This window comes from Monodelphis domestica, chromosome 1 (assembly GCF_027887165.1).
Source record: "Monodelphis domestica isolate mMonDom1 chromosome 1, mMonDom1.pri, whole genome shotgun sequence".
Lineage (NCBI taxonomy): Eukaryota > Metazoa > Chordata > Mammalia > Didelphimorphia > Didelphidae > Monodelphis > Monodelphis domestica.
This window is the reverse complement of record NC_077227.1, coordinates 601757052-601769949: the sequence shown is the minus strand read 5'-3', so window position 1 is coordinate 601769949 and position 12898 is coordinate 601757052. Positions and strand designations below refer to the sequence as shown.

At 36.9% G+C, this 12898-nt stretch overlaps 1 protein-coding gene across 2 annotated transcripts in view; it reads right to left on the bottom strand.

Annotated features, from left to right (window-relative positions):
• ACOXL (acyl-CoA oxidase like) overlaps positions 1–12898 on the bottom strand; it is a 627156-nt gene that overhangs the window by 188703 nt on the left and 425555 nt on the right. For both annotated transcript variants that reach the window (XM_056813765.1, XM_056813764.1), the window contains one exon: positions 651–760. In XM_056813765.1, coding sequence (XP_056669743.1) covers positions 651–760 — 110 coding nt within the window. The remainder of the gene's footprint in view (positions 1–650; positions 761–12898) is intronic.

Below are 12898 nucleotides of genomic sequence, written 5' to 3'. Positions count from 1 at the left end.
CTATGACAATTCTCTGCTCAAGATTCTTTGGTCACTTTTTGGTGCCTTGACAGCATGATACATACACCTTTTTTTGGCACATAAGTAACTTTACAAACTGGCTCCAACTTATATTTCCATGTTTATCATGCCCTCTTGCCCATCATGCCCTCTTGTATACTCTATACTCCATACACTAATATTTATGTACTTAATTTGTATATTTATTGTATTTACTTATTTGTCTGCACGACAGTTATGTAATTCTAAAAGAATACAAGCTCCTAGAGTATATGGAACAATTTAGTTATGTCTTTGACTACTTATTGCCTAGCCCAGTGCCTAGAGATAGGTAGGAATTAAATAAATACTTAAGGGATTGAACTGGATTGAAAGACATGAACTAGATTTGCATAGAACTGAAGGCCATAGATGGGTTGCTTTCTATAAGAGAGAGTACTATCACTGATGAATTCATTGCACCAGAAACCCCAACATCCCTAGAGCTTAGCACAGTGTCTTCACAACAGGCATTTAACAAATGTTTGTTGGGTTAATTGGATTGGATTGGTGGCTCCAAAAGTGGATAACAGTAATCTGTGCTATAACTGAGTCCCACTATATTGAGGGAGGTAGAAACTGGTGATTATGGGAATCTAAACTCTACATACCTGGTTCTTAAGTTATCGCTCACAGACTCTGTCCAGTTTCGAAGGAGGCCAAAAAGTGGTCTTTCCTCATACTGTTTGGTATACTGAGCCAGGAGTTCCCGTACCACCACCTGTGCATAGAATTCACATTTCAGAGTGTCAGACAGTTCTCAAATAATTAAGAAATGCTGCTCTTGCTTTAGTTATTGTGCTTTGTTGTAGCATATTTATCCTTTTGAAAGTGCCTGGACATCCTTATGGGTGACATGAGCAATAAGAGGGCAGACAAAACCTTTTCTCAATCCCCTGACTTCTCAAACCTCTCAAAAACAAAAATTGTGCAACAATAATAAGTAACTTCAGCTGTTTCCATGGTCTAGGAGAACTAGAATTTTTTAAAGGTTTTTTAAAAATCTGAAATGATACTCAAATCTGATGACCCTAAATTAAGTCAGTTCCCTTCCTGCTCTACCCACACTGACAGCAGTGAGGCTGTACCAGCAGACCCAATGACATGATATAAGATTACATCAAAACCCACCCCTATATCCTGGTCCCCTCTCTCTCCTTCCAGTACTGTGAAGATCTCAACTCCACACTATGGAAGTTTTCTTAGGTAATGAGTACCAGCTTAGTCACAGCCCTTTAAGATCAAAGGTCTGTCAGGGCTGCAACCCAGAGCACCAATGCTACAAAGCTCTGACTTGGTAGGAACAGTGGAAGGAACAGAGGGAGCTGAACAGGTCAATAGGACAAGACATCATGGGTAGGGGGAGGGGATGTGTATCACTCCACTAAGCTTGAGGGAAACAGCATACCATCTATTAAGGTCATTTCTGACAATCCAAAAGTCAGGTGAGTAGAGACCTAGGCTGATGAACAATGAATTGCCCATTACGGTAGGAGGCTGAGACACTCTGAGATCTAGTCCCTAAGGAAACCATAGTCAGAATAGGTTAGGAAGTGAGTGAGAAGGAAAAAGGGGGAGGGGAGGGGATAGAGACTTAAAATACCAAAGATTTCATGAAGAAGAAAAACTGCAAGACATTGAAAAAAAATAAACCAATAGGATGAACAGGAACAAAAGAAGGAAATATGGCATACAGATCTAGTAAATGAGCTCAGGCATCTATGAATGAATACTGCAAAATAAAGGAAATTATCTAATGCTTGATGAGATAGTACCTTATGGAATTTTAGGAGAACATGGAAACAAAGCATGCTATTCTTGAGTGATCCAAAAGAAAAATGAGAATTATGAAAACAAAATTTATGTCCACAGCAAAAAATAATGAATCAAACAAAAATTTGAATTTTCATTGATAAGCCTAATTCAAGAAATGAAAGATAAAAAAATAGATTGGGAATGAAAATACACAAAAGTAAAGAATAATCTAGGAAAGAAGCAAAAAAAAATTTAAAGTAAATATGACCATCATGTAAGCAAAACATACTGAACTCAAAGATAGGATGTACAGAGAAACCTAAGGATCATAAGTCCCCTAGAAGAACATGACAGAATAAAAACCTGAACATTGCAATGAAAGAAATAAAAGAAGAGAACTGCCTAGAACTTCTAAACATGTTATCATTTGATACCAATTTTCATATTATTCATTTTTACCATAGAGCAATCTTTTAAAACCGAAACCCCAAATCATAAACAAGTGATAAATGATGTCATAAGTTTTTCTTTTGTGTTTCTACTCCCATAGTTATTTCTCTCAATGTGGATAGCATTCTTTCTCATAAGTCCTTCAGGAGTATCCTGGACTATTGTGTTGTTACTAGTAGTAAAGTCCATTACATTGGCTAGTTCTACAAAGTTTTACTTTTAGTGTACAATGAAGAACAATATTTTAAAATGTGCTTTGTTTTACTCCTTTCTCCTGGAATGTACCTCAGCACATTCTCTAAGACAGGAATAATAATGCCTGTCTCTTCATAGGAACTACAGTGAAGCACAAATGAGATGCTGTGGGTAAAGGCTTATAAAGACCAGTCTTTTCAGTTTTAAATGATTTCTTCTGCAGAAATCCCTAGTAAATCTAAAGCCCCAAACTGGAGACTCTAAGTATAAGCAATTTTTCAGAACAAGTACTTACAGCACTGCAAATTATATGTAAACATGCTGTGGTATCAGTTGAATGACATTAATAAAAGTTATTTTTTTAGGGCAAGTGGTTGTTTTGATCATTTATTTTGTAATCAAGATTATCTGTATTTTTAGAAATTCATAAAGAAGTTGATAGACATTCTCATGATGTAACGCTTGGATCAAAGCCTCTATACATTGCTTCAAGTTTATTTTTATTTGTTACATTAATGTCAAGGATCTAGGATGTACCTCTTAGTGGTACTTCTCTGACACAGATTGTGACTCTTCTATGTCTTAGAAGTTTAATGAGTTGCCTGGTGGCCTTCCTTCTAGAGTAGAATTTTTCCCACCACAGCAAATCTGTACGTTTAGAAGGAGTCATTTGGGGTTTTTTGGTGGGGTCTCTACTTGAAGCGTTTTTAGCTTGAATTCTACTGGCATGACCATGGGAGCCTAGAATTACCTTTCCCCAAAAAAGTGCATCAGTAGAGGGGATTCACCTCACTGATAGAAAATACTATTATTTACCACTCATATTTTTTTATAAACTGGATTCTGTTTTCATTAGTATAGGGAGCTCCATGTGAGGAACTCTGTCTACTGATGTACATCAGTATCCTATTTGTCTTTTGTTCCATCTTAGATGAAAAATCTCGAGTACTGAGCTGTTAAGTGATTTGCCTAGGGTTACACGACCTGTTCTAGGCAGAATTTCAACCTAAATTTTCCTGGATCCAAGCACTTCTTTTCCATGATGCCACACTGCCTTTCATCCAAATCATTACAAAGCTTGCAGGAAAGTAGGTAAGGGATAGAGCAAATTTCATGGATTAGCTTGAAGAGGAAAAGAGGAGAATTTGGATATGAGCTCTGGGAGAGGATTCTGAGAAGGAGAGGATTGTGGGAGTTTGTACTAGCTTTAACTGTCATTCACTCTCTGACTGAGCTGGAAGGAGGTTTTGCTCTGACTGATTTTACCTTGGCAGTCCTAATCTCATGGAGAGATTAGTGATTCCTTGGTTTGAGAATCTGCTTTGGAGTAGACTGTTTTCCCTGAGGTATAGAGACCATCTGCCTGTGATCCATCTGTCAGAAATACACTTGGCTAAGGTAAATCCAAACACTTGTTACTTGGGACTTTGGGTTATCTAGTGAAGCCAACCCCAGGCTTTAGGTAAGGGCTCAAATTCACCTGTGAGTCTTTTCTTCTTCCTCTTTTTGTAAATTCCTATTAGGCAGTTTAGTCTATAGTCAGATAGTGTTTGAGTTTTTATATAAGAGCAGGAAGATATAAGAAGGACTTGAGAAGATTAGAAGAGCAAACCCCATGGTGGGGGGGGGGGGGATAGTTTGGAGGGGAGGAGATATAGCTGGATAGATTTAGGACTGTATCATTTCCCTATCCTTAATACACTTGTTTTTACTAATTTTAAGGATTGTGTTTTACTGACACTAGGGAGGTTCCTAGATGGGTTTTTTTTTATCAATATCCATCCACCTAGGAAGGGAAGAAAGAAAAACAGGGAAAGTCTTCATGAAATGGATAGACAGGCGACTTCCAGGTAAATATGGCTGCAATCTAGACACGAATCACTTCCTCTCCACAGCACCCAGTGAAATAGACTACCTCAAAAGAGCATAAAAATCATCTTTGGAAGAATGGAGGGACTTTACAGTAGGGCACAGCAACGAAGGCACATGGGGTTTGAGCATTTCCACACTATAAGAATGAGAAAAAGCTCACACCCAAATGTGATCTGAACTACCTTCCCCAACCTCACCTACGGAACCAGAGTAGGGACCAGCACCCTCACCAGAGACAGCAAGTGAGTGAGGAATGTCTCTGTAGTGACTGGGGGGAACTCCAGGGTCCTTGGGATCTAACTAGGACTACCAGGGAACTACCCCTCAGAGTGGTTTCACAGGAGACTCCTGTGCATGGGAGAGCAGAGACCATAGACCTCGGGCACACTAACAAACTGCAGAGGCTTTTGAAGAACTTGCCTGAGGCAAAAGCACCACCACTTAAATCCACGGAAAACCCGCCCATCTCACTCAGACTTCTGACTAAAAAGGAAAGGGAAAACCACCAAAGGGATGGCTCATAGTGCCCAAGATCAACCCTCCAAGAAGAAAGGGGAAAAAAGTGATTATTGAAAACTTTTATGGAGGGAAAACCCAGGCTACAGAGGAAAAAAAAGGATGGAATTCAAACAAAATCAAAACCTTCACAAAAAAATGGAAATTGTCCACAAGCTCTGGAAGAACTCAAATTGGAGATTATCCAAAACATGGAAATCTTCTGGCAAGAAAAATGGGAAAAAATTCAGAGATAAGTCAACAGTCTGATAGACAAGAACTCCCAATTGGAGAAACAGCAGGGCAGACCAAACTGAAAAGCAAAACCAGTCCTTAAAGACCAGAATTAAGCAACTGGAAGACAATGTTCTTGCAAAACAGCAAGAATTAATGAAGAAAAGTAAAAAAATTAATGAATTAGAAGAAAACATAAAATATCTCACTGATAAGGTGACAGACTAGGAAAAAGAGGAAGGAGAGACAATTTGAGAATCATTGGTCTACCTGAAAATCCAGAGCTAAACAAAAATCTAGATGCCATACTAAAAGAAATAATCAAAGAGAATTGTCCTGATGTTCTCAAACAAGGGGGGGGGGAATAGAAATTGAAAAGGTTCATAGAACACCCTCTATACTAAATCCCCAAAAGACAACTCCGAGGAATGTAATTGCTATATTCAAGAGCTTCCAAGCTAAAGAGAAAATAGTACAAGAAGCCAAATAGAGAAACTTCAGATACAAAGGAGCACCAGTAAGGATTACACACGACCTAGCAGCAGCCACACTAAAAGACCATAAAGCCTGGAACACAATATTCAGAAAGGCAAGAGAACTGGGTCTTCAACCAAGAATCAGCTACCCATCAAAGCTGACTATATACTTCCAGGGTAAAGTATGGACATTCAATAAAATAGAAGATTTCCAAGTATTTGTAAAGAAAAGATCAGAACTCAGTGGAAAGTTTGACATTCAAACACAAAGAGCAAGAGAAACATGAAAAGGTAAATATGAAAGAAAGGGAAAAGGAAAAAATGTTTTTTTCTTTTATTGAAACTCTCTTCTATAAGGGCTACAATTAGATCAAATTATATATATTAACATATAGGGGAAATGTTATGTTTAACTCTCAAAAATTGTATGCATTAATAGAGTAATCAGAAGAATCACTCATAGGGAAAGATTGGAGCATTAACATGATTTTGAGGGAAAAAAAACAAAATGAAAGAAAAAGGGAGGGGGGAATCAATGATGGTACCAAGATATACTTGAAGAAATAGAAATAAATTAAACAGAATAATCTTTGTCCCACAAAGATACACACAGGAAGGGGAGGGGAAGAATTCTCTTATAAGAAGGAGAGAAAAGGGTGCTAATTGGTATTACTTAAACCTTACTCTCAGTGAAATCAACTCTGAGAGGGAAGAGCATCTAGATCCATTGGGATCTTGAATTCTATCTTATCCAACAGGGTAAGGGAGAAGGGAAAACTAAGGGGGGATAAAGAGGATAGAGTCCAAAAAGGGAGGGAAGGAGAGGGGGAGGGAAAGTAGCAGACCCTCCCAAATAAACAAGAAGGGAAAAAAGGGAGGGGCCAGAAAGGGAAGCATAACAAGGGAGGGGATAAGGGGGACTGATTTAAAGTTAATCACTGGCTTAAAAGGTTATAGCAAAAGAAGAAAGGTCAGAATTAGGGGAGGATATAAAAATGCTCGGGAATTCACAAATGACAATCATAACTTTGAATGTGAATGGGATGAACTCACCCATAAAATGTAGATGAATAGCAGAATGGATTAGAATACAAAACCCTACCATATGTTGTCTTCAAGAAATACACATGAGGTGGGTAGATACTCACAAGGTCAGAATTAAAGGTTGGAGTAAGACCTATTGGGCCACAACGGACAGAAAGAAGGCAGGAGTTGCAATCATGATATCTGCCAAAGCCAAAGCAAAAATAGACCTGATTAAAAGGGATAGGGAAGGTAAATGCAACCTGATAAAAGGGAGTATAGACAATGAGGTAATATCACTAATTAACATGTATGCACCAAATGGTATAGCATCCAAATTTCTAAAGGATAAACTAGGAGAACTGAAGGAGGAAATAGATAATAAAACTATACTAGTGGGAGATCCGAACCAACCAATATCAAATATAGATAAATCAAATAAAAAATAAATGAGAAAGAGGTAAAAGAGGTGAATGAAATCTTATAAAAATTAGAGTTAATAGATATATGGAGAAAAATAAATAGGGACAAAAAGGAATACAACTTCTTTTCAGTAGCACATGGCACATTCACAAAGATTGACCATTCACTAGGTCATAAAAACATGGCATACAAATGCAGAAAAGCAGAAATAATTAATGCAACCTTTTCAGATTATAAGGAAATAAAAATAATGATCAGTAAGAGTACATGGAGAGCAAAATCAAAAATCAATTGGAAATGAAATAATATGATGCTCTAAAATTGGTTAGTTTGAGAACAAATCATAGAAACAATAATTTCTTCGAAGAAAATGACAATGATGAAACATCCTTTCAAAGCTTATGGGATGCAGCCAAAGCAGTACTCAGAGGGAAATTCATATCCCTGAGTGCATATATTAACAAATTAGGGAGGGCAGAGATCAATTAATTGGACATGCAAATCAAAAAAAAACTTGAAAGTGAACAAATTAAAAACCCCCAGAAGAAAACAAAATTAGAAATTCTAAAAATTAAGGGAGAAATTAATAAAATCAAAAGTGATAGAACTATTGAACTAATAAATAAGACTAGAAGCTGGTACTTTGAAAAAACAAACAAAATAGACAAAGTACTGGTGAATCTAATTTAAAAAAGGAAAGAAGAAAAGCAAATTAATTGTACCATAGATGAAAAGGGGGACCTTACCTCCAATGAAGAGGAAATTAAGACAATCACTAAAAACTTCTTTGCCCAATTATATGGCAATAAATATGCCAATCTAGGTGATATGGATGAATATGTACAAAAATATAAATTGCCTATACTAACAGAAGAAGAAATAGAATTCTTAAATAATCCCATATCAGAAAAAGAAATCGAACAGGCCATCAAAGAACTCCCTAAGAAAAAACCCCCAGGGCCTGATGGATTCACAAATAAATTCTATCAAACTTTCAAAGAACAGATAATCCCAATACTATACAAACTATTTGACATAATAAGCAAAGAGAGAGTTCTACCAAATTCTTTTTATGACACAAAAATGGCACTGATTCCAAATCCAGGAAGGTCAAAAATGGAGAAAGAAAACTACAAACCAATCTCCCTAATTAACATAGATGCAAAAATCTTAAATAGGATACTAGCAAAAAGACTCCAGCAAGTCATCACAAGGGCTATTCACTATGATCAGGTAGGATTTACCAGGAATGCAAGGATGGTTCAATATCAGGAAAACCATCCACATAATTGACCATATCAACAAGCAAATGAACAAAAATCACATGATTATTTCAACAGACGCAGAAAAAGCCATTGATATATACAACACCCATTCCTTTTAAAAACACTAAAAAGTATAGGAATAGAAGGGTCTTTCCTAAAAATAATAAACAGTATATATCTAAAACCATCAGCATACATCATCTGCAATGGGGATAAACTAGATGCATTCCAATAAGATCAGGAGTGAAACAAGGATGCCCATTATCACCTCTATTATTTAACATTGTACTAGAAACACTAGTAGTAGCAATTAGAGACGAAAAAGAAATTGAAGGCATTAAAATAGGTAATGAGGCGACCAAGCTGTCACTCTTTGTGGATGCTATGATGGTCTACTTAAAGAATCCTAGAAAATCAACCAAAAAGCTAGTCGAAATAATCAACAACTTTAGCAAAGTCGCAGGATACAAAATAAACCCACATAAGTCATCAGCATTTCTATATATTTCCAACACATCTCAGCAGCAAGAATTAGAAAGAAAAATCCCATTCAAAATCACCTTAGATAAAATAAAACACTTGGGAATCTACCTGCCGAGACAAACACAGGAACTATATGAACACAACTACAAAACACTCTCCACACAACTAAAACTAGACTTGACAATTGGAAAAACATTAACTGCTCTTGGGTTAGGATGAGCCAATATAATAAAAATGACCATCCTACCCAAACTTATCTATCTATTTAGTGCCATACCCATCGAACTTCCAAAAAACCTTTTTACCGAATTAGAAGAAACCATAACAAAGTTCATTTGGAAGAACAAAAGATCAAGGATATGCAGGGAAATAATGAAAAAAAAATACAAAGAAAGGAGGCCTTGCAGTTCCAGATCTCAAACTATATTATAAAGCAGGGTCATCAAAACAATTTGGTACTGGCTAAGAGACAGAAAGGAAGGTCAGTGGCATAGACTTGGGGTAAGTGACCTCAGCAAGACAGTCTATGACAAACCCAAAGATCCCAGCTTTGGGGACAAAAATCCACTATTTGATAAAAACTGCTGGGAAAACTGGAAGACAGTGTGGGAGAGATTAGGTTTGGATCAACACCTCACACTCTACACCAAGATAAACTCAGAATGGGTGAATGACTTGAACATAAAGAAGGAAACTGTAAGTAAATTAGGCAAACACAGAATAGTATACATGTCAGACCTTTCGGAAGAGAAAGATTTTAAAACCAAGCAAGACTTAGAAAGAGTCATAAAATGTAAAATAATTTTGATTACATCAAATTAAAAAGGTTTTGTACAAAAAAACCCAATGTAACCAAAATTAGAAGGGAAGCAACAAATTAGGAAACAATCTTCATAACTAAAACTTCTGACAAAGGTCTAATTACTCAAATCTATAAAGAGCTAAATCAATTGCACAAAAAATCAAATCATTCTCCAATTGATAAATGGGCAAGGGACATGAATAGGCAGTTTTCAGCTAAAGAAATCAAAACTATTAATAAGAACATGAAAAAGTATCCTAAAATCTCTGATAGTCATAGAGATGCAAATCAAAACAATTCTGAGGTTTCACCTCACACCTAGCAGATTGGCTAACATGACAGCAAAGTAAAGTAATGAATGCTGGAGGGGATGTGGCAAAGTTGGGACATTAATGCATTGCTGGTGGAGTTGTGAATGGATCCAACCATTTTGGAGGGCAATTTGGAACTATGCCCAAAGGGTGCTCAAAGACTGTCTGCCCTTTGACCCAGCCATAGCACTGCTGGGTTTGTACCCCAAAGAGATAATAAGGAAAAAGACTTGTACAAGAATATTCATAGCTGCACTCTTTGTGGTGGCAAAAAATTGGAAAATGAGGGGATGCCCTTCAATTGGGGAATGGCTTATCAAATTATGGTATATGTTGGTGATGGAATACTATTGTGCTAAAAGGAATAATAAAGTGGAGGAATTCCATGGAGACTGGAACAACCTCCAGGAAGTGATGCAGAGCGAAAGGAGCAGAGCCAGGAGAACATTGTACACAGAAATTGATACACTGTGGTACAAGTGAACGTAAAGGACTTCTCCATTAGTGTCAATGCAATTTCCCTGAGCAACCTGCAGTGATAAAGGAGAAAAAAAAACACTAACCACAAGCACAGGACAAACGGTGGGAGTAAAAACAACAAGGAAAGGCAACAACTTGACTGAGGAAAGACTCTAAATGAACCCCCTAATGCAAAAACCAATAATGTGGAAATGAGTTTGGATCGAGGACACATGTGATACCCAGAGGAATCACGCACCACCAATGGGAACAGTTGTGGGGGAGGGGGGAGGAGAGGAAAAGAAAATGATCTTTGTTTCTAATGAATAATGTTTGAAAATGACAAATAAAATAATGTTTAAAAGGAAAAAATACAATACAATGCAATAAAATGAATAGACAATTATGAACAAATGAAATGAAAAATAATTAAATCCTGAGAAAATCTACCAAATATGAGCCATTCAATGCACCTCAGATTATAATGAAGATGAGCCAGGAAAATTAAGAGTAAGGTGAGTCCCACAAATTTGTACTGCCTATATTGTTTCAAGAATAGTATTAATTCATATTTAAGAAGTGACGAGGAAGAATATAAGCATCTATATAGTACCTACTATATGCACGTCACTGTGCTAAGTGATTTACAAATATCATCTTGTTTGATAACCACAAAGGAAATTGAGGCAAACAGAGGTCAAATGTCTTGCCCAGTGTTACATAGCCAGTAAGTGTCTGAGGCCATATTGGTCTTCTTGACTACAGAACCAACATTCTGTACACTGTGCCACCCACACAGCTGTCCCTAGGTATTACTACTACATATAATTGACAATGAATATCCAAATTTTGAGGATCTCCAGTGAAGGAGAACTCATTACCTTCCAAAGCAGCCCATAATCCTTTCTGATAGCTCTAAATTTGTCTCCTAATAATTTTCACTATTGGTTTCTAGTTCAGCAACAGGAGAGAGGAAAGGGAGAAGAATAAACATAGCAAATATAATCTTGCTTTCTTATGTCAGCTTTTCTAGTCCTTGAAAATGACTATTATACTCTCTCTAAGCTGTTTCTTCTACATTTTTTTCTTTTTTTTTTTTAATCATTACCTTCTGTTGTAGAATCAATACTGTGTTTTGGTTTCAGGGCAGAAGAGTAGCAAGGGCTTGGCAATGGGGGTTAAATGATTTGTCCAGGTTCACACAGGTAGGATTTATCTGACAGATTTGAACCCAAGACCTCCCATCTCTAGACCTGGCTCTCAACCCATTGAGCCACCTAACTGCCTCCTATCCTCAGTTCTTTCAACTCATATTCTAATATCCTTATCATACTGGTTGACCTTCTCTGGATTTACTCCAACAAATCAAATTCCTTCTTAAAATGTGTTTTAAAAAATAAAATACTTCACATGTGGTCTTACCAGGACAGAGTGCAATTCCTTATTTCTGGACACAATGTCCTCTTAATTCAGTCCAAGATTGCATTAAACTTTTTGTCTGCCAAAACATTGAATTGGTGGTTCACCAAAAACCCTAGATCCTTTTCAAAGACACTGCTCAATAGTCAGGCCTCACCCATCTTATACTTACCAATTTGATATTTTGGGGGGTGAAACCAAAGTTGATATTTAATATTGTCTTTTCAAATTATAATTTTTTTCTTACACTTGACCCCAATGTTATAGTCTGCCAAGATATTTTTTTAATCTTAACTATCATTCAGTGTGTTAACTATCCTTTCTAGATAAAAAAGATTAAAAAGTCAATTTTATTTTTAGAGTCTAAAGCTGACTCTTTCTGAGTATCAGCAGTAATGTTGAAGACCAACACAAGTTCATAAGAGGCTATACATAATTTTGGAAAGTTTGGCATAAACTGTAGTTATTTCAGGTGACATATTTGACTGAAGCATTAAACTAGGAAATGAAAAGAATCAAAGTATGAGTTAAGCCCATAGGAAACTCAGCCAGCCATGGTCCTATTTTCTTAGCTCTACCTGGGACCAAACTTCCCAATTTCTACTTCTATAGAAGAAAAGAATAGAAAGTGATCTGAGTAACTTCATTTCATCCCTTCAATACCTACTCTATATAAATTACTATTCTAGGTGCTGAGAGGGATAGAAAGATAAATAAGAAGTTACTACCTTACAGGAGTTTATAATCTGGTAGAGAAAACAAGACATGGGCACAAATAACAATGATAAAAAGCAATATAACTGTATTGGCATTGGGCAAGGATTATTTAGTTTATGTCTGTGTTCTTAGTATCTAATAAATCAGGGGTCCGCAAACTTTTTACACAGGGGGCCAGTTCACTGTCCCTCGGGCCATTGGAGGGCCGGACTATAAAAATCTAACTCTAATCCTAACCCTAACCCTAACTGGGCAGCAGTATACACAGTGAGGAATCCCCTCCCCCAGATTGCAGCTCACCATGCTGACATCTTCAATTGTGCAGCCACATAATCCTTTGCATAGCACCTCATTCTCATTCAGTTCCTCTCAGAAGAAGGTGCCATGCAAAGGACTATGTCACCAGAAGTAGTACTGTATGTGAGTGATGCCACACTTTGTGGCGCTGCTACATACAGTACTCCAGGAGCACAGGAGCAT